The sequence below is a fragment of the Chiloscyllium plagiosum genome, chromosome 2, assembly GCF_004010195.1.
Source record: "Chiloscyllium plagiosum isolate BGI_BamShark_2017 chromosome 2, ASM401019v2, whole genome shotgun sequence".
Lineage (NCBI taxonomy): Eukaryota > Metazoa > Chordata > Chondrichthyes > Orectolobiformes > Hemiscylliidae > Chiloscyllium > Chiloscyllium plagiosum.
Window position 1 is genome coordinate 59162400 of NC_057711.1, and position 22831 is coordinate 59185230.

General features: G+C 40.7%; 1 protein-coding gene across 3 annotated transcripts in view; it reads right to left on the minus strand.

Moving 5' to 3' along the window:
• Positions 1-20470, minus strand: part of LOC122560061 (ephrin-A5-like) — a 213962-nt gene extending 193492 nt beyond the window's left edge. Inside the window, exon 1 of one of the 3 annotated variants that reach the window (XM_043710278.1) lies at positions 18302-18904. In XM_043710278.1, the coding sequence (XP_043566213.1) occupies positions 18302-18456 (155 nt within the window). In that variant the 5' untranslated portion in view covers positions 18457-18904. Of the gene's footprint in view, positions 1-18301; positions 18905-18935 lie in introns of those variants that run through there. The other 2 variants (XM_043710265.1, XM_043710269.1) reach the window with 2 other exon arrangements.
• Between the last annotated feature and the right edge of the window lie 2361 nt (positions 20471-22831).

A 22831-nucleotide genomic window follows, 5' to 3' on the forward strand; every position in this document is an offset into this window, starting at 1 on the left:
AGAAGTCACACAAGCCTCAGAAATGTGTAATGACATTTTTTAACAAGTTGATTAGAAAATATCATTACTCATTTGTGAATTGACATCAAATACCAAATTGTAGTTGTTTCATAATTGAGGTGCTGGGTCTAATAAAAATATTAGATCAATTAGAATTAGTTATGACTTATTAAATCCTAGCACTGAAACCAAGAAAATACTGGTAATACTATCAGACTAACCTTTAATATTAACAAATGACCAACATAAAAAAAGTCAATGGCATTAGGAATATGGTATTTAACGGTCAGTGATTAGTGCACACTTTTCTCCAAAAAGGATGAAACACAGCACTTGTAAGTTACACCGGGTTCTATCTTCACTAATAGGTATCTGTGCTTTTGTTATGCAATCGTCGAAACCAACAGGAAAGGGTGAACCTATCGTGCAAGGCACTGCTGAATGTCATAAATCAGTGGGTGGGGAAAATTAGAAAGTAGTGATTATGTGACGACAGGCTTAGGTTCTAAAAGTCAGAGTGGGAGGGTGGATGATCACATCTGTGCGGCACCACTTTCAAAATCTAGAAGAACTGTTTTGAACCAGTTTGTAAATTTTTTTGGTGGTACAAAGAGGAGATGTATGTTCAATGGCAACTCTGAAGTTTCAGAGGTACAAAAGAGGAAATGTCATAGGACTCCGTGTATTGAAATGCTGATAAAAAGAGAAACACTCAAGACAAATTATGGAATATACTCAAACCCGAAATGTTATTGGTTTCCACCATCACTAAAATGGGTCTTGATTTCCAAAGGCAGAAATTGTTCGTACAGGAAATATCTCACATCTAGACAAAAGGATACTGCATAAAATTGAGCAAGGTAAATTGAAAGGAACATGGGTAAGTATTTAAAACAATCTAATAACCAGACATTGAAAAACATAATTAGCAGTCAATACACCAAGTCAAAATGAAAGTATTCACCTTTGAGTAACCATTGTATGAATAATATTAATAACAACTGAGATTCAAATCACTGCTTTATGGAATTCCATTTACAGTGCTGTTAATTATGTTTATGCTACAGTAATTTCTTTAGCTGGAAAGCAAAAGAGATCTGTTTGTAACTTATAATTGTTAGCAGCATTGAACATTTGTGAATTCATCAAATATACATTTTGCTGCTGTAGGAAATGGAATTTTTGGTGTCTTTACAGAGCCTTGGTGTGTTGGCATTGATCCTGACTGGCCATAACACTGTCTTATCTTGCTGACTGCAGCACAAAAAGATCAAACAGAAATAGTAGGATTTCAAAACTGACAAGACAAGAATTTCAATGGTTGTGGAACCATTTCTTCATCCATCTTTTGGTATTAGCTGTAATTTGTGCAAAGGCAGAGACGCAAGTGGGATGAGGTGGGAAGTATGCATCCCAAAATAGCATATATCCTTAGAGGACTATTTCCTAGCATTAAGAACAGGCTATGATAACAAACAAAGGCATCAGGAGTGCATGAAAATCACAAATGCAAACAGCAATGCAGTCCGTCAATCTCCTTGTAACCATGACCCATCAAACTGCAATTTCCTGTGGAATTGTCTGTGGTATATCTTAACATAGCTGACATTATTCTTTAGTTGCTGTAAAGTTCTCTTGCATGCAATTGGTTTGCACAATGTGCAGAAAATTATTTTTGTGACTGTTGAATAAAACTGGTATGCATGTTGAAAGCTTAATGATACCTAAACAGTTCTTAAAATAACTGCTAAGCTTGTATACATGCCCTGAAGTCAAATGTTAACTCAATTGATCCTTTCGCTAAAAGCACTTAACCGGCTCCAATCCAACAGTCTTGGACGTTGTTAAGAATATTCATTTGAGGTATCTGTTAAACTAAATGGGGTAACACCCATTATAGTTACTCACTCAATGAGAGATAAAATGTGATAGACTGAATCAGTTTGTGCCAGTAAGCCCAACAAACACTATTTCACGGCTCAGAGAATAATACTGGGCCGACAGTATTAAATTAGCATTCACTGCAGGCACAGTTTTTGCCTCGAATCAATGGCAGGGTTATACATTTACCTTGGTACGCTGAGTGAATTCCTTAATTTACATCACTCTTAAATCTGTCCACTTGATCACTACCAAAATTACAATTAAGCTTCATAATTCTCTGTTCATCTGGGTTCAATTTGTGTATCAAATTATTTGTAAATTCATAACTAATGTAATTCAGAACTACAAGTTAACTTTTATTGAATATATAGGAAAAGCCCCATTCCCTTTTCTCTGCTACGAACTAGTCCAGAGATGCTTTCTAATTTGTTTTCTGAACAGATAGAAAATATTAAATTCAGCTGAATCCATATATACCATGAATATATCATGTGTTAAGATCTTGCCCAATAGCACACAAAGGGCAAAATGTTAAGTGCATCAATTAGCTCCGTCCATCATAAATCCAACCTCTCCATAAAGGCAGACAGTGTTTTCTTTTGGCTCTGTGGAAGTGTCTGTAATTCAGCGCAAGTCAGTGCTCTTTTGTGTATGTTAATTTCCTTCACACTAGTTCTTCGAGATTCCAATGTTTGGAATGCTTGTTTTAATTCCCTCACTCATTGCCTCTTTTCTTCTATCTTCCTTATGTTGATTCTTAGCTTTTATCACAAAAATGCTCTGGTGTTGGTCATGGAGAACTGGCTCAGGACAGAACAACAGCAGTCTTTTAATTTGCTGGTTCCCACTTTCAAAGTGGTCACACAGTCAATATTTACTGAATTTGTCAGTACCATTTTAAGGCTCCTTCCAGCCGGAACTCAGCTGCAGGGAGCCATGAAAGGGGCCCGGACTTCCAGAAATATTAGGTTATAGCATTAAAAACAAAATTTTTAAAGAGATGTGAAAAATGAAATACTATCTCAATGAAATACTGCTGTGATACTCCCATCACCATCAAAAAATCTAGAATGAGAAGAAAAACGCTGAAGGATTAAGTATCCCAGCAGAAACATCACAAACACTGTGTGCTGACTTGTCAGGAACTTCTCATGCATGTGACTCTGTACAAACCAAAATAATTTTCTTCAATAAATCTACTGAATTGGAATGTCAGCTGTTAAAACAAATTATTATATTACAGCATTCTAACAAGAGAGCCAAATCCAGTATCAAACATCAGTGGCATCTGAACAGTTTTACGTGCCTGCTGCAGTAATTTTAATTCTCAGAGGACTGTGGATCTGAAAAGAGGAGTTGTTACTTTTAAAACAATCATTTCAGAAACAATTTTGAAAAATGCTGCAAACATAAACTGTGAACACCTCCCGCAGATGGAAAGTGACAATAAACATTTTTAAAACAACAATTTGTTGCTAAAAGAAAGTTGGAGCCCATTAGCCACAGTGAAATATTCAATGTAATTCACTGACAATGTGAAAAATCTTAGCATTCTAGAAATAATTTACCACTGTGCAATCTCTGGAACTGTAATTCAGGAAGAATTCATGCACAAAATTGTTTTTTATTTTATAAACTGAGGTTTGTTGAAGATAATAAAACCCTTTGGGCTAGATTTTGACATTGTGCAGTATTGTTAATTGGACGGTGACAAGTCAGCAGCCAGTTTTACATTACTCCAGATTTTTACTTCCATTGACTTCAAGAACGTATAAAGAAAACATCTTCTGAGAACCACGATGAATCAAATGGCCTCACTCACCTGTAAGTATCTGTCAATGTACCCCCTGCAGCTACTAATTCTTTACAATCAAAGAGAATAACTAATTCAGTTCCTGGCTGCTAACAGTGACTGCATGAGAAGCCAAGGTTAGTTCACATGTTTAAACTAATCTCATGAATGCAAATCTGTTTTACCTTCAGATGCCCGAACAAACTTTGTTTTGTTTGCAATGCTCTCAAAGTGCTTTGAGACAGCTTCGCTAAATATGAACAGGCATGTTCTGCTGTGCACCAATTATGAGAAGACTTGTAAACAGAATTACTCTTTCACATATAGCTTCATCACAGGTTAGCTATGTTTCTACGAAGATTCCCACACTGCGATACTGTAATTTCTGGTAGAGATGTTCAGCAGTTTGTGGTCTATCTTTCAAACATAGAACTAACCTGATGTTCGATATGAATCAATTCGTGATGTGATTCTTTCAGTTATACAATGTATTTATTATATTATCAAATTGGGGTCTCCTCTTAAAAGGGAAGAATAATAGATGTTAGCCAAAGTTTTCACACACTGCCCTTTAATCAATAATTAGACAATTTGAGTGTTGGTACCCATTCAAATCATGTCTTGTGCCATCAACCAACTCCAGCAAAATAAACTAAAATTAGAGTATTTTTGATGAAATTCATAAACAAATAGTAGAAAAAGTAGGGAAGTGATGGTGTGGAAGTACTGCTACTGGAATAGTAATATAGAGGCACAGATAATGATCTGGGAATATGGGTTCAAATCTCAACAAATGGTAGAATATTAATTAAAAATCTGGAATTAAAAGTCTAAGAATGATAATGAAATCATTGATGGTCACTCTAAAAATTGTCTACTACACTAATGTCCTTTCGAGAAAGAAACTGCTGTCCTTAATTGGTCAGACTCATGTGCCTCCAGATCCTCAGTAAAGTGGGTGCTTCTTTATTGCCCTCTGAAAATGAACCACTTGGTACCAACATAAATGGCAATGGCAAGCTGTGCCCTGTGATTCCTGAAAGGTCCACCTTCCCAACATCTGGGAGGAAATCCCAAAATTGCGAGATCTGTCTCACAGACTAGTCTCACAGACAAATGCCTGACACAGTCATACTCACGGAATTGTACCTTACAGAAATTTTCCCACGCAACACCATCACCATCCCGAGGAAGGTCCTGTCCCACTGTCAGAACAAACCCAGCAGAGGTGTTGAGACAATGGAATACAATAGGAGTCCTTAATATTGACTTCAGACACCATAAGGTGTTACGGCAAAGGGCCAAACATGGGCTACAAAAGCTCCTGATGATTATTACCTACAACTCTCTCAGCTGATGAATCAGTACTCTTCCATATTGACCACCACTTGGAGGAGGTGCTGAGAGTGACAAGGACTCTCAGAGTAATCTAGGTGGGAAAGTTCAATGTCAAACACCAAGAATGGCTTAGTAATACCACTAGAAAGAGTGAAAGAGATAGCATGGTAACTCATCCATGTGACCAGAAATTAATCTGGTCTCATTTGCAGACATTTGTTCGTATCACTCTAAACCCCTCCTACTCATATATTCATCCTTTTAAAAGTTGTAATTAAACCAGCCTCCACCCACCTCTTCTGACAGCTCATTCCATACGTTCACCATCCTGTGTGTAAAAACGTTGCCCCTCAAGTCCCTAAACCTATGCCCTCTAGTTATGGACTCCCCTCACACAGGGAAAAGACCTTGTCTATTCACCCTACCCATGCCCCTCATGATTTTATAAATATCGATAATGTCACCCCTCAGCCTCTGATGCTCCAAGGAAAACAACCCCAGCCTATTCAACCTTTGCCTATAGCTCATACCCTACAACCCTGGCAACATCCTTTTTAATAGTTTCTGAATCCTTTCAAGTTTCACAACATCTTTTCTTTAGCAGGGAGATCAGAACTGAATGCAGTATTCCAGAAGTGGCCCTGTAAAGCTGCAATATGGCCTCCCAATTCCTGTACTCAATGCACTGACCAATAAAGGAAAACTACTGACACAGTGGGTGGTGAAGAAACCAGAGGGAAAATAGACTTCACCATATTCTCACTAATCTACCTTCTGCAAATACATCTGGTGAAGGGTCACTGGACTCGAAGCATTAACTCTGTTTTTCTTTCTACAGATATTGCCAGACCCTTTGTGCTTCTCCTGCATTTTCTGTTTTTGTTTCATCTTTCCAGCATCCATAGTTCTTTGTTTTATTTTATGTTATTGAACATGATCTATCCCACAATCACATTGAGGATGCCATCCGTCATACTGCTCGGCACTACCACTGTATTATGGAACAGATTTCAAACAGATCTAGCAACAAAACGCTGGGCACCCATGAAGCATGTGGGCTATCAGCAGGAGTCGAATTATTCTCCAACACAAACTGCACCTCATATCGTAGAAGCCCAGCATATCCTCCATTCCACTGTTACCACCAAGCCAGGGGACCAACAGAGACGGTAAGATAGCACTCCAGGAACAGCATCAGGCATATCTAATCAAACATCTACCAGCCAAAGCCACAAAACAGTTGGCTGCCAAGTCAAATATAACAAGCAACATAAATATACACGGTTAAACAATTCTACAGCCACTGGACCAGATCTAAGCCCTGCAGTCCTGTCACATCCAATTTTGAATGGTCGGGAACAATTAAACAATTCACTAGAGGAAGCTCCACAAAAATTTCCATTGTCAATGAAGGAGGAGACCCACACATCAGTGCTAAAGATAAAGCTGAAACATTTACAACGATCTTTAGCCAGAAGTACTCAAGTAGATAATCCATCACAGTCTCCTCCAAACATCCCCAACCACATAGTACCAGTCTTCAGCCAAATCAATTCACTCCACATAATGTCAAATCAGCTGCAGGCACTCAATATTGCAATGACCTTGGCCTGACAACATTCCTGCACAGGTACAACACTGATATTTACCCAACAACGCAGATCATTGCCCAGATAAAGTGCAGGACAAAAACAACCCAGGCAATTACCACCGATCTGCTCAATGAAGTAATGGGATCAACAACAACCAACTCATTAACATTCAGTTTGAGATCTGTCCAGGCCATTCAGCTTCTGATTTAATTATAGCCTTAGATCAAAATTATCAAAAAATGCTGAACTGCAGAGGTGAGGTGAGAGTGATACGAAGGTTGCATTTGACAGTATCAAGGAACCCAAGTAAATTACAGTCAATGGTAATCAAAAGGAAACCTCTCTGCTGGTTGGAGTCATACCTGGCACAAAGGAAGTACTTTTAAAATGTATTCACATGTAATGTGGAAAGCACATCATCCAATTCACGTGCAGCAAGGGGAGAATGATCAGAGAATATATTTTTCATGCCAGTTGAGGTATAGTTATTGGCTAGCGCAAGGATAACTTGTCTGTTGTTCTTAAAAACTGTACCATGGGATCTTTTTCATCTATTCAAGAAGGCAGGGTTTAATTAAATATCCAGTAAAATAAACTCCTCCAACAGACAGTACTTTGTCAAGACTACAATGGAATATCAGTCTTAGTTGGAAAGTTCAACAATACATACTTATGTCTATGTCGAACCTTTAACATTACATGACAGGTCAATGATAACATACATGGACAAAACTTGATACAGATTTTGATGACCACAAATGTAAGGAGTGCAGAATATGGGCTATGAATCAGGATTATAGTGGAATAGCCATGTCTTGAGTTACAAAGTTATGAATGTGAGCTTCAGGAATAGACGTATGGAGACAGGGGTGAAGTCAAATGATATAATAGAGATGGTAATAAGAAGTCTTAGTGACAGCTCAAAAATGTGTTTGGAAATACTTTTTATTTATGTGACCAGCATTTACTGCCCATCCCTAGTTGCCCTTGAGAAGGTGGTGGTGAGCTACATTCTTGAACCGCTGCAGTCACCTGCTGTGGGTTGACCCACAATAACTTTAGGGAGGGCATTCCAGGATTTTGACCCAGCGACAATGGAAAAATGGTGATATATTGCCAAGTCAGGATGGTTAGCAGCATGGAGAGGAACATGAAGGTGGTGGTGTTCCCATATATTTGCAGCCCTTGTCCTTCTAAATGGAAGTGGTTGTGAGTTTAGAAGATGCTGGCTGAGGATCTTTGGTAAATTTCTGTAGTGCATCTTACAGATAGTACACACTGCTGTGACTGAGCATTAAGGTGGAGGAAGTGGATGCTTGCGGGTGCAGTGCCAATCGAGCAGGCTGCCTTGTCCTGGATGGTGTCAAACTTCTTGAATGTTGTGGGGTCTGCACTCATCCAGGCAAATGGGAAGTATTCCATCACACTCCTGACTTGTACCTTCTGGAGGGGGGACAGGCTTTCGGGAGTCAGGATGCGAGTTACTGACCACAGTATTCCTAGCTTCTGGCCTGCTCTTGTAGCCACTGTGTTTATGTAGTGAGCCCAGTTGAGTTTCTGATCAATGATAACTCACAGGATGTTGATAGTGGAGGATTCAGTATCGGTAACACTACTGAGTGTCAAGGGGTGGTGGTGGTTAGATTGTCTCTTATTGGTGATGGTCATAGTCTGGCATTTGTGTGGTGCAAATATTGTTTGCCACTGGTCAGCCCAAGCCTGGATATTATCCAGATCATGTTGCATTTGGACACAGACTGCTTCACTGTCTGAAGAGTCGCAAATGTTGCTGAACATTGTGCAATCATCGGCGAACATCCCTAATTCTGACCTTATGATGGAGGGAAGGTCATTGATGAAGCAGTTTGGGCCTAAGACACTACCCTGAGGAATGGGTAGTGCAGATGTGTCCTGGAGCTGAGATGACTGATCTCCAACAACCATAACCATCTTCCTATGTGGCAGGTATGACTAACCACTGGACAATTTTCCCCTGATACCCATTGATTCCAGTTTTGCTGGGACTCTGATGCCACACTCAGTCAAATGCAGCCTATGTGTTAAGGGCTGTCACTCTCACCTCACCTCTGGAATTCAGCTCTTCTGTCCATGTTTGAACCAATACTGTAATGCCGTCAGGAGCTGAGTGGGACTGGTGGAATCCAAACTGGGCATCACTGAGTAGGTTATTGTTGAGCAGGTGCTGCTTGATAGCACTGATGATGACACCTTCCATCACTCTGCTGATGATCAACAGTAGACTGATGGGGCGGCAATTGCCAGGGTTGGATTTATCTTGCTTATGTACACAGCATATTTGATTTAGAATCCCTACAGTGTGGAAACAGGTCCTTCAGCCCAACAAGTCTACACCAACCCTCCGAAGAGTAACTCACTCAGACTCATTCCTCTACCCTATTATCCTATATTACTCCAACCAATGGACAATTTTCCGCATTGTCGGGTAATGCCAGTGTTGTAACTGTACTGGAAGAGCTTGGCAAGAAGAGCAGCAGTACTATTCACAGTACTATTGCCGAAATGTTGTCAGAGACCAAAGCCTTTGCATAATCCAGTGCCTTCAGCCATTTCTTGATATGATGTGGAGTGAATCAAATTGGCTAAAGATTGGTATCTTAATGCTGGGGACCCCGAAAGAAGGTCAAGACAGATCAACCACTCGGCAGTCCTGGCTGAAGATTGCTGTGAAAGCTTTCATCTTATCTTTTGTGCTGGGCTCTTCCATCATTGAGGACTGGGATACTTGTAGAGCCTCCTCCTTCAGTGAGCTTTTTAATCATCCACCACCATTCATGACTGGATGTAACAGAACTGAGAGCTTACATCTGACTCTTTGATTGTGGAATCGCTTGTGTCTAACACTTGCTGTTCATATTGTTTGGCATGCAGGTAGTCCTGTTTGGTAGCTTCACCAGGTTGATACTTCATCTTCAGGTATGCCTGATGCTGCTCCTGGCATGGCCTCTGGCACTCTCCATTGAACCAGGGTTGATCCTCTGGCTTGATGGCAATGATTGAGTGGGGGATATGCCAGGCCATGAGATTGTGCTCGAGTACAATTCTGCTGCTGTTGATGACCCAAAGCGTCTCATGGATGCCCAGTCTTGAATTGATCTGTTAAAAGTCTGTCCCAATTAGCATGATGATAGTGCCACACAACACAATAGAGGTTATTCTCACCTCTACTGTGAAGGCAGGATTTCATCTCCACAAGTATTGAGCGGTGGTCGCTCTTACCGATATTGTCTTGGACAGATGTATTTGCAGCTGGCAGGTTGGTAAAGATGAAGTCAAGTAAGTTTTTCCCTCACTTCCTGCCGCAAACCCAGTCTAACAATTACATCTTTTAGGACCCAAACAATTCAATCAATAGTACTGCTGCCCAGCCACTCTTTCATGGTGGACATTGAAATCCCCCACCCAGAGTACATCTTGTGCATTTGCCATCCTCAGTGCTTCCTGCAAGTGTTGTTCAACATAGAGGAGTGCCGATTCATCAGTTGAGGGAGGACGATACATGGTAAGGTTTCTTTCCCCATGTTTAACCTGAAGCCATAAGACCTCATAAGGTCCAGAGTCAAGGTTGAGGACAATGTTGAGAGCAACTTCTTCCTGACTGCATATCACTGTGCCGCCACCTCTGCTGCGTCTGTCTTGGTATGGTGATGGTGGTGTCTGTGGCATTGTCTGTAAAGTGCATTCTGTAAGTATGACTATGTCAGGATGTTGCTTGACTAGTCTCTTGAGACAGCTGTCCCATGGAGCCAAATACAATAGTAAGGTGACTAAAGACTGGTTTAGTCTCATATTGTTGCCAGGGTGAAGGCCGGACTTGGTAGCTGGCAAATGGAATTTGGAACAGAGACCACGTACCACTGCTCTAGCTTCCGCAAGACTTAACTGGAGGAAATGTCTACACATCCTGTACTGGATGTCAGAAAACAATCTGATAATTTATATCTTGAAACAGGGCACAAATTCACAAACTTCTAACTCAGAGGCAATACTGTTACCATCTGAGCCAAGGGTGACAGCAATGTAATCTCAGGCATCTTACAATGATGTTGACCACTCGAGAACTATTAAATACCACTGCAAGTTGCAGCTTGCTCTTTTGGTATGTTCAATTACAACTTGCCAGTTCTCACTCATCACTTCTTCCTGGAAATATAGTCATCCACTGTTTTCACCCATCTGCAAGTGATACTTAATTTCTAAGTTGTAAAATGCAATGAGCAATCTTTGTTGTTGCAACTTGAGAGCTATTTTGTAAACGCACAAGAGTGTGTATCCTGAGTAACACCCTGTAAATTAACAAATATAAACTTTTGAAAAGGGTCCAGTTTTCAGAGACAGACCATCTGTATCGTTTTAATTGTGTCAGCAGCAGCAAGCATCCTTTCAATACTCATGTTAATCCTTGTACTTAATCAAGAGTGATTATTTATTGGCTTAGAGGGATATTACCTTCAATCATCATACAAGGCAGATGCTAAGCTTATCAAGAGTCAATTCCAACCGGTGGAAAGGGATTCTTCAATGTTTCAATCTGCTATTCTCAAGACTTTCTGGCAACATCCATTTTGAAGGTAAATCTTATTAACTATTCGCACTCAAATGTAGAGTTACCCTAGCCAACTCTGAGAATGAATGCATCTCAAAGATCGTTCTACGTAACTACTCTGAGATTGTGATGTAAATTTTCACTGTCTGAAAACAAAGAGAGCAGATCCTTTCCTCAATACATTAATATTGTAATTTTATATGATATCCAATTGTTATTAGATAAACTCCAGCAAAGCACAGTTTACAGATCTATTCAATTTTAAATTGAATGCCTTAACCCCACCTTTCTCCCCTCTCTCCTCCTCCTCTACCCACCCACCGCTAGCCCCCACATCTTACTTTGGACTCCATACCATTCTCTTCATTGCCCTTCCTCATGTCATCAAATAAAAACTCTCTGGTTTCCTCTGGGACTTAACCTGTAGAACTAAGCTGATGAGCTTTTTGCATTCACAATCTCCTTCACAATACAAAAATGCTCTTATTATGTTGCTTTTGGTTATATATGAGGAGGCACCTGTTTGCACCAAAACAGGAAATGAAATGTCCACGAGTTAAAAAGTTCTGAAGTTCTCATAAAAATAAATATACCCATAATTCAATTAAGAAATGAACCACTGTTTAAAATATTTTGTATTAAGAATGCTCATCAAGTATAAACTGATTTTTAGGAAATTAGATTAATGCATTCAAACTGATGATTCCGTCAAGTTTGACTTAAGATGCAATATAAATATACGAATTTATGTGCTAACTAAAGCAGGAGTGATTGAATTGCCAGGGGTCAATTCAAGATAGTCAAACCCATAAGGTCAGGAAATGTGCACAAACTGTTTGAGGTTTTGATTAGTAGCAATGTTCTTGTGTGGGACCACTGTCTGAATGTTGAGCTTTATCTTATTTACTAACATGTAGAGCTAGTGTCTGTCATTCCGCAGACTTGCTGAAGTGTGGGGCTAGATTTGAGAATCAGGTTAATTTTAACTAATCTACTTCCAACTATTCTCCTGTGCAATCTCAGGCGCTTGTGAGCAAAACACTGCAAACATTAAGCAGTCAAAATGGGAAACACAATTGAAGGCTGGATTAGACTGTAATGATACAGTTTTAAAACAAATCTTTAGACATGGATGAGGGAGTGATTGAGACTTTAAAAAAGCAATATTGGTTCTGGCTTCCTTGTCATAAACTGCCATCTAAACTATACACTTTGTCATGTTCTTTCTCCCTCCAATTGACAAGTTTAACAAAAGTGACATCCATGTGTGTAATTAGTTTTCATTGTTCCCTTGACAGACATTGCTCAAAAAAAGAACTTTGTCATTGCTATTTTAAATATTGTGGAAAATGCTCCACTGACAAGTATTTAATTACTCTGTGGTGCTGACAGGTCATGACGGGTGCAAAGGAAAGACTGACTGCCACATTCATTTCATAAACAGTAATAATGGGCAGGAATGCTGTTCCTGTCTTTGACGGAGCCATACAGAATGATCATCTTGAATTTACAGTATTTGTCACATTGAAACATGTACTTCTCTGGAGTGCACAGTGTTAAGAGAAAACGGAGGTAAAGATAACATGAGGAAATGGATGAAAGCTTGGTAAAAGAGCTTAGTATTAAGGAAAGTCAAAAGTGGAGGGCTGTGAAGAAGCAGAGAAGTTTAGGTAGGAAACTCAAAGAGGTTGAGGGCACAGTGGTCAAAGTGGGGAAGTAAAGTGGGGAAGGAAGCATAATAGGTCAGAGAAGTTCAAAGAGGGGTCTATAATGCTACTTGTGCTTTTCCATAGAACTTCCGCAATGCTATAGGAGGAAAACAAAATATAACTGTACAGATTCTGATAGGTAGTTGCTGAAAACATAGGTAAAGCTCTGAGAAGCAACAAATATGTTTGTTGACTTTGGAAAGAAAAGGGAGGTTGACACAGAGCTAGTAATTAACAAGGATAAAAGAATCAACAGTATTTCTTTAGGGTGTGGTGGCCTTGAAGGTCATGACAGCAGTTTTGGAGAAAAATGATGTCGAAGAAACATGACATTTACAATGCCATTAAACGCTCCTCTTTCTATTGACCTGCCTGGCTCCTAATTAGGAAGCAATTATTATTTGAAATACAATTGGGTGCATGTATATCTGAAGCCTGGGAAAGTAACTGAGATTACCAAAATCGACTGTGCAAGTTAACTGTAAAACTGTATAAAAAGGATAGCGATTACTGAGGAGATTTCTATTCCTACCTCTGGTGCAGAGATTTACATAAACTTATTTAGGTTCATAGAAAGTTGCTTTATGTTCCTTTTATTACAGCTGCTCTGAGCAATCATTGCTTCATTAGGCAATTGCAACTACTTTTCAAAACATGAAGAGTATCGCGAAAGTTACCCTAGTATCAAAAATTCAGGTAAACGAGCTTGTAAATGAAGTAATTAATTCTGGGATTAGATGCAAAACCTGGAAGCATTGTGCCTACTCAGGATTTAAAGTTTTTCTTTAGGAAACAATGTATGTGTTTATGTGAATGACTGCATTTTGACTACTTTACATTTAATCTTTGCACAACTGCAAGAAAAAGCTGAAATCTTCCATCAGAGGGTCAGCCCAGACATTGCCCTTTGCAGGACTCAAATTTCCTCAAAAAATCAAGACTCTGCAGAAATGTTTGCTCAATCGCATTTTGATATAGTATTTGCAGGCAGAGATGCACAGACATGAAGCAAAGGCATCAGTTTCTTTTCGATATAAATTATTTCATTGTCTAGAAACTACAGGCAGCACAGTGGCTCAGCGGTTAGCACTGCTGCCTCACAGCACTAGTGTCCAAGGTTCGATTCCAGCCTTGGGTGACTGTGTGTGGAGTCTGCACATTCTCCTAGTGTCTGCGTGCATTTCCTCCGGGTGCTCCAGTTCCCTCCCACAGTCCAAAGATGTGCAGGTTAGGTGAATTGGCCATGCTAAATTGCCCACAGTGTTAGCTGCATTAGTCAGAGGGAAATGGGTCTGGGGGGTTACTCTTCGGAGGGTCGGTGTGGACTTGTTGGGCCAAAGGGCCTGTTTCCACACTGTAGGAAATCTAATCTACATGGCAACATATGAACATATCTTAATTCTATTTATTTTGTACTGGTGTCATTTGGACTTAACCATTAATAGGGAGCTGCACAACTATTCATGAACAGAAATTAGAGAAGTTAGTCAATTTCCTTATATCAGATAAGTGAAACAATAGTTTATGTTTTCCAAGTTTCTGAGGTACAAGTATGAGTTTTAGTAAGATCTCTATCCTGTGTGCATGACTAAAGCTATGTGTTCATATGCTTCCATCAATGAATCACTCCATTTCCCTTTCTTCTCTCCTAATTTTCTCTTTCATCCCCCACACAGTGAACACAGGACTCCTGAAGGACTAATTGCATATATTCACCAACCAGCACAGCATGATGTGGAGGTGCCAGTGTTGGACTGGAGTGGACAAAGGCAGAAATTGCACAAGATTAGGTTATAGTCCAACAGGTTTATTTGAAATCACAAGCTTTCGGAGCATAGCCCCTGCATCAGGTGAAGTGACCTGACGACACCAGAAAACTTTAAATTTTGAGTAGGCACAATGCTTTCAGGCTTTGTGTCTCATTCCAGAATTGATTACTTTGCTTTACCTACAAACTCATTTCCCTGAATGTTTGATACTAGGGCAACTTTCATCACCTGATGAAGGAGCTCCGCACAAAAGCTTGTGAATTCAAATAAACCTGTTGGACTATAATCTGGTGTTGTACGATTTTTGACTCAGCACAGCATGGTATTGTTAGATTACTAGATTCATAGCAACAGATAGGCGATAAAACTCATCTTTTGGTGCACCTCACCGACTAGAGACATAGCATCTGGGTGGGATGGAACATAGGTATTTGCAGCTTTGAATGGGAAGAATTTATCCTTTTTTTTAAAAAAAAAAGAGTGGGGTAATTAACCTCTAATAAGTAGCCTGTTAGTACGTTCCCTCATGAGGCAGCAGTCTGTGAAACCCTTGCTGGATCCTGGTTTCTCTCAAGCTCACACAAAGGGACCACATTGAAAAGCTGGGTTTCCTGCTGAAGCAGTCACTGGACGCAGTGATGCTATTAACTTTCACTAAGCACTATATAATGAACTGCAAAACCCCTTTCTGTTGAATTTTACAACCAAAACCCGGACACATTTATGAGCAGCAGCAGTTTCCCTCACCCCCTGTGAGTGCAGAGAGTATGTAAATAGTAAACTCGAACTTTCTCTTGCAAATAAAATTCTGGCAATCACTGAGTCTTAATAAGTAATATTAACCCTTCAGGCATGGAGTGATTTAAACCTAGAGAGCTGTATTGTGTGCTTTTTCCTTGCTCAGTGTTTTTATTTTCAACTTTTTTTTTTAAAACCTTTTGATACAGAAATATAAAATTGAAACAGAGGCAACAAGTAGCAAAATAGGTCTGTTTTCAATAATGAATGCTGAGGAATTACTGCATTCAAAAACTTATATATTCAATCATAAAGAACTTGAGTGTTCCAATCTTAAAGTGCTATTATTAAATTCATCCTGTCATACTATATTATGAAATTTTATAAATTTTTTCTTTTTATTTTCAGGTTTCAAAACTGCTTAAAACTAAAACACTACAGTTATTATCCATACAACCTGATCATGTTTCTCAAATAAAAGCTGCCTAAATTTTATTTAAGAAAAGGTTACATTGTCGTTTATCCACAACTTTTGCTCAGCTGGAAGTAGAAGATTTACGGCCATTTGGAGGTCAGTGGAAATGATTGACTGAGCACTAACCAATGCCATTGGGGTATGTTAGGGTCTGTGAAGGAAAGTATCAGAAAGCCCTAAAATGCAGCAATGTTTATTCTGCCGAAAAGATGACATTTGGATTTGCAACATGCAATTTTACTAATCCTGAACTCTCCTACCATTCTGCACCCTTTCTTTAACAAGGAATATTATCCTGAACCAGTTTTCTGAAGGTAAAGGTTATCTATTGTCATAACCCGACAGTCTAGAGAACTGGAGTCCCACTTTTCCATTGCTCACAACTGGCAAGACTGAAACAATGGATTTTTAAATCAGCACTGTAGAATATTACATTCAATTTATTTCTATATAAATAGCCTTCAAAACAGAATCCCACATTGTTAATTTGTTCAATTACTTGAAATGCTGAAAGATAATTCTAACTCATAAAAGATGATAACGTATTATGTCAGTGCAGACATAATTTTCTTCGATAAAAATATCGACTGAATCCTGCGATATACAGAATATCTTGTAATCATAACAAAATTTAGCTTTTTTAATTCTAAATTCATCAAATTTAGACACGCGAAAGAGATTCTGGTTTTTCAATCATTTCAACCCGGGTGAGGAAATTCTCCCAATAGTTTAAAATCCACTTTGTAAATTAGAAACAGGTTTTTGCCTGACAGTGTAATAAATTCATAAAAAACATGCCCTGTGACCCAAATTCGTTTGTTCATCTCAGCTTAAAGTGGGACATCACCTCTGTACAAGAAAAAAAAACGATATACTTAAAACAAGGGAGAATATTACTCAAGAAAGAATATACAAAGTGGGATAATTATAGGAAAACAGAGACAGACACTTGCACAAATTTACAAATAATAGTACCAAAAAAAGGGAGAACATGCAATGGAGAATACAGAAGCAAAAAGACTAAAAATATTGAGAAACATACATATAAATGTAATCAAAGAAAAAGACAGAGTGAGGTCAAAGTGAGATGTAGCCACAAAGAAGGGAAAAAGTTATTAAACTAATTCAAGGAAACCTGGAATAAAGAATGAAAGTAGAGAAATAACGTGATACACACAGAATACAGAAACATATAAATGTGAGAACAACACATGCAAAATCATTCAGGAGAGGGCTTACATACACAATTGGAGCAACAGACAGAGAAGGAGCAACATAATGGTACAAGAAAAAGAGGCCCAAAGAAGAATACTAACCCAAACCACTAACTGTAGGTTTAATGAATCAATAAAGCAACCTTTTTTTTTAAATTGTACTCGCTCCCGAATCCTTTAACTGTTTTCAAATAAAATGGATGAACTTAGGGATGATTATTCAACCTAAATTTAAATTAAACGCAGTGTCTCATTTGTTTGTAGCAAATGGTTCTTGTTTCTTGTGAAAAGTCTTTATGCATCCTATTGTAAAACTGAGCGTCAAAACATTTTCAGTTTTGGAAGCTCAGTAACAAACTCACAATATTGAATTAGAGAAATATTTGGTTATTTTAATCAAAATTCGCCATGTGTCATATAAACCTCTGAAAAAGAAACAATGGGTGACAGAACTTGACGGTAGATAATAAATTTATGGCGACAATTGGTGACCAGGTTGCTAACGCTGTTTGCGGCACAGCACCAGACTTCAAAAATGTGGTAATTCCTAATAATTTGTAATTAAAGTCTCCCTCACAGAAAGAGGTTATTTTTTTTTGTTTTTAATCCTCGAATTGCTTAGTAATTATCTAACACATCGACTTGCACTTCTAGTTCACGTTTATAATTAAAACTTTCAGCCTCTCAATAATAAGATTAGTGAACGGGTGCAGCTGCTATCCAAATCCAGATGTTGTTCCTCAAACGAAAGAAATGTTTTATAATTTCGGTGTTAGAAAGAGGAAAACAGAGGGGCAATGCATTTAAGGCAAAGGAAATTTGAAGAAATGGAAATGGTCAACTTTGCAAATAACTGTAACTGTACAGATCACTGAGTGAAACTTGGAATAAAACAAGGCGAAGCTGTTTCCAAGCGTCCTGACCTGATGTTGCTTGGATGTGTGCCGACTCCGGTCACAGACTCAAAACTGAAGCAGACTCCCAAGTTTACCCAAACTTTTAACTCTTCTACCCCGCTCCTAGGAACCAGCTCGCACAACCTCGGGATTTACATACAGTCTGATTATTTCATTAAATATTGCACGTTGTTCGTTTCAAAACTCCCAAATGTAATCACCGCCCGGTTATTTTTTTTAAAGGAATATTTTACACGCTTTTGGAGAACGGACCGTCCGGCGAGAAGCCACATTGTTATCCGATCTTACAACAATAAATCCAACTTCGCTGCATAAATGCAAGGGGGCCATGTGGAGGAGTCTGCTGCCTCGCTAAGTTTGATGGGGCTCCTCCTGAATTTCAGCTGCGGCCCCCGGCGCCACAGGAAGGCGGCTTTCAATTCGGCGGCACATCGGCTTATCATAGGCCCGCTTTAAAACTCAGTGGCTGCAGCTTTCAGCGCACAGACCTGGGGTGGGGGAATGTGGCAGAGAAATGCGGCCACCTCAAACAACCGGACCATGTGCTGCCTGTGTGTCTGTAACTTGGACAGTGAGCTGCATTTCAATACATTCCCAATACCAAGCCAGTATATGTTCAAGTGTCACCAGTTCACCTGAAATTACCCTCTTGCCCACTTCATGCATTACCCAAGTCGGCCTTGTCTGCTTTAAATTATTTCTCTTCCCCACCCAACCCCTTCCATTCTTCATTTATTTCTTGTATTGGTGAAGTCATAATGTCAGGATGATCTAAACCCAAGATAATTCTCATTTTATTTTAACTTAAAAAGCGAGAGCAGTAAAAGGTGGAATCCTGTCTCCCCCCCCCCCAGCCGGGACCAGGAAAGCGGGCTCCCTCCCCCCCCGGCCTCCCACCGCCGCCGCTTCAGGCGCGCCTCACCTCGGGTTGCTGCTGTTCCAATAGACGGCGTACCGGTCGGCAACCACTTTGCTGGGCTCCTGCGACCAAACACACACACACAGGACGACCAAGACGACAACCGTCTCCACGTTGATCATCGCTGCAGACAGGAAGAGAGCAACTCGGCTGCCTCGTTCTTTCTCCAAAGTTTGCAGCTTCAGATGACCCGTCTTCTCATTCACTGTCCTCCGGGCAAGGGGGGGGGGAGGGGGAGAAGAGAAGTGACAAAGTCCCGGAATCGGAGAGGCAAAGTCCAAGATCGAACAAGAAGTGAGGAGAGAAATGCCGGCAGTTCGTGTTGTGCACACACTGCGGAGTCTTGGGAAGGAATTACAGAGACATCTGAACACTAAATGTGATCGGCGAACTCAAAAGTCAATCCCCGAGCCCGCAGCGGAGAGTGGGATCGGCGCAAAGTTCTGGGCTGGTTCTTTAAAACGAGGTTAAGTCCGCAATCTGTGTGCAACTGGCAGCAGAAACGAGGGGCCCAGGTGCGTTGTTGCTGCTGCGGGTAATGTGTGCGAGAGAGATCAATATGTTTAAATTATATATATGTATCTATATATTCAGTTACTGACGGGGGGAGAACAAGGGCAGCTGGAGATTCCTGAGGCGGCAGCCAGTCAGTCATAGCATCCTTTTCTCTTGCTCTCTCCGGCCAGCCCCCTCTGACAAAATAAAATCCCCCCCCCTCTCCGCCCCCAGTGAAGACAGACTTTGAAAGATGTGGTTTGAGGAGCTGGAACACAAAGTAGACGCTGCAGTCCGCACTCAGTCACTCACAGACACACACACAGTCAGTCAGTCCTGGTTAGCGCTCTGCAAACACGGTCCGGGCAACAGCAGCCGAATGCAAAACAAGTCTCTCCAGGTTTGGGGAGGGGGTGGTGCTGCTGCTGCTGCTGTTGTTTGGGGTGGGCTGTGTGTGCGCCCCTCCCTCTCCTCTCCTCTCCTCTCGGGATGAGAAAAGCGAGCAGCCGGGATCCGATAGAGAAATCCGGGTCGGGTGACTGAGCGAGTGGTGCCGATGGGCGGGGAAAGCCGACAGAACAGCAGCGCCGCCGTTTCATTGACAGTCTGGCGGCTCGGTGATGTTTTGGAGGCGGATCTGCCAGCCTTTGTTGGGGAGGGTGGGGGCTGTTTGGAAATTCACCCCCTCCACATGTTGAAGGGGTGGGGCATGTGGAAGCCGTCCCCTCGCAAAGGCTGATAGGCTGCTCTCGCCCTGCCCTCTGGCTCCCTCCCACCAATCGCCGGATTTACCCACAGCCTTCCCCAGCAGCACAGGCGCCTGCAGTATCCCTTCTCCCTGTCTTAACACGCTTCACAGCTTCGGCTTAACTTTCAACAGAATCTCTCAGCAAGTCGAGTCATTGTGTCGAAAATAATTGCAGACCTCCCCTCACCCTCTGGTTCTCCCAGAACTGACAATGTCTTAAATGATAGATTAATGTTTCAGATGAACCCATCTGCTAATATATAAACTAGGGAAGAAAATAATACCCCCGATTCAGTCATGTGGCTTTATTGTCAGGTTAAGTCAACGGGCGTGAGTAATGTGTAAAAATAAATGGTCAGTCCTTCGCCTGCTGGAAGAGAGACCTGGTGTCACTGCCCCAGGCTATTGGTTACAAATGCAGCGGCACCAAACCCAGGAATGCTCCGAGGCAGTATTTGCATAACTATAAAAAGATCTTCACCCAAAACATTCATCAGGTCACACTCAGCTTTGCTCCCCACCCCATGTGCAGTTTGTCGAATTGCTCCAAAGATGACTCGCAGCCCGTGTTTCTCAGGCTGTGTCTGCTTTTCCTACTTTCCACTTTATTCCGGGCTGTTTGGCGAAATCACCCAGTCCCCAGGATTTCGTTCACAGATCGGAAACTCTTGTTACACAGCTCCAATACTCCTCCTGGTGGCGCGACCACTTACTACAGACACACAAGCACCACATGAATATATTGTTACTCAGCTTAGCGTTTTCGATCAAATGTGCATTTCTAATATTTAGAATGTTTTCTTCAAATGTTGTAGATAGGTCCATAGAAAATATACTGCACAGAAAAGAGCTCATTCAACCCATTGTGTCTACTACGGCTGAATAAACAGGTCTTCATTCTAATCCCACTTTCCAGCACTTAGTTTGTAGGTTCGCAAGCCGCAATACTATAGGCGCAGATGCGAGTTGATTTTAAGTGAGTTGAGGGTTTTCACCTCAATCACCAAACTGAGCAGTAAATTCCAGATTCGAAAAGTGTAGTGCTGGAAAAGCACAGCAGGTCAGGCAGCATCGGCAGCATCCCTATGCTGGATACGTTGACTCTACTATTCCTCCGATGCTGCCTGACCTGCTGTGCTTTTCTCTGATCTCCAGCATCTGCAGTCCTCACTTTCTCCTAGTAAATTCCAGACACCTAGCACCCTTTGGATGAAAACGTTTTTCCTTTTGTCCCCTGTAATTCTTCTACCAATGACCCCCAGTCTGTATGATCGCTGCTCATTGACCTTTTCATTCGACGAAACAGGTCTCTTCCAAATCCACTGGAAGCAAACCCTCAGTATTTTGTACAGTTCGAGTAAATCACACTTCAGCCTCCTCTGTTCTAAGGAAAACAATCCATGAACATATATAGTGGGTGGAATGGCATAGTCCTGCTCCTATTTTCTATGTTTCTATTTTTGAATTGTATCCTGTACTTTCCATTGGATAAGCAAGATCAACTGCGCTTTGCATTAAAAGTTCTTATTGATAATGTAGGTGAAACAATGAGACAGAGAACCTTATGTTTGCAAAGCCATTGATTTAATAAGCAAGTCGGCAGACATTTTGTTGCTAAGTTTGAATTGACAAATGAGGCAGAGCTGGTTACATTGTGGTAGATCTGGACTTTATTCAGCAGAGATCTGTTTCACATCTCCTTATTTTTATTTCCATTGAAGTCAATAGGTGGTGGGAGACTTTTAGCTGCACAGACTTTTGGAACCAAGTTTTAGTTGTTTTCACTTTATATTTATTTAATTTAAGGGGGTTAGAAAAGGACACGAGCAAGAAAGAAAGGTGGGAAAGAGCTCATGGGGACCTAAATGCCAACATTAAGCTTTTTGGTCAAAAGTTCAATTTCAGTGCTCTAAATTATATGGACCTGAGGTTTGAGAGAGCTGACTTTGGCTGTAGCTCAATCATTTGACAACTGTAGGAGTTCTGGAAATGATGGGCATCTTGCTGGGATTCCTAATGAGGTTGCAACAGTAAACAGCAAACCTGGCAGTAACGTCTTCTGGAACGTCAAAGAAGGTGGTGAAGGAGGCAAGGACCAAAAAGGTGTTTCAGCAAGTGAGCATCCTGCAAAAGGATATCACAACAGGACTAGGGTTGTGAGGGAGGCAACGCTTTATTATAAAGGCAGTCACTGATCTTCGTTTCTTGTTTCAACAACAATTGTAGGGAAAGAACAAGAACAAAATGGGCTCTAAAGTAGAAGAGAGAGGTGGTAGTTGAGGGTTGCTTTTCAGACTGGAGGCCTGCAACCAGTGGTGTGCCAGTGCTGGGTCCATTGCTTTTTATCATTTATATAAATGATTTGGATGTCAACACAGGAGATATGGTTGGTAGGTTTACAGATGACACCAAAATTGGAGGTGTAGTGGAGATCAGAGGTACCACGGGATTTTGATCAGATGAGCCATTAGGGCTAAGGAGTAGCAGATGGAGTTTAATTTAATGAATGTGAAGTGCTCCATTTTGGAAAGGTAAATCAGATCAGGACTTACACACTTAATGGATTGGTGGTGCTGGAAAAGTACAGCAGTTCAGGCAGCATCCGAGGAGCAGTAAAATCGACATTTCGGGCAAACGCCCTTCATCAGGAATACAG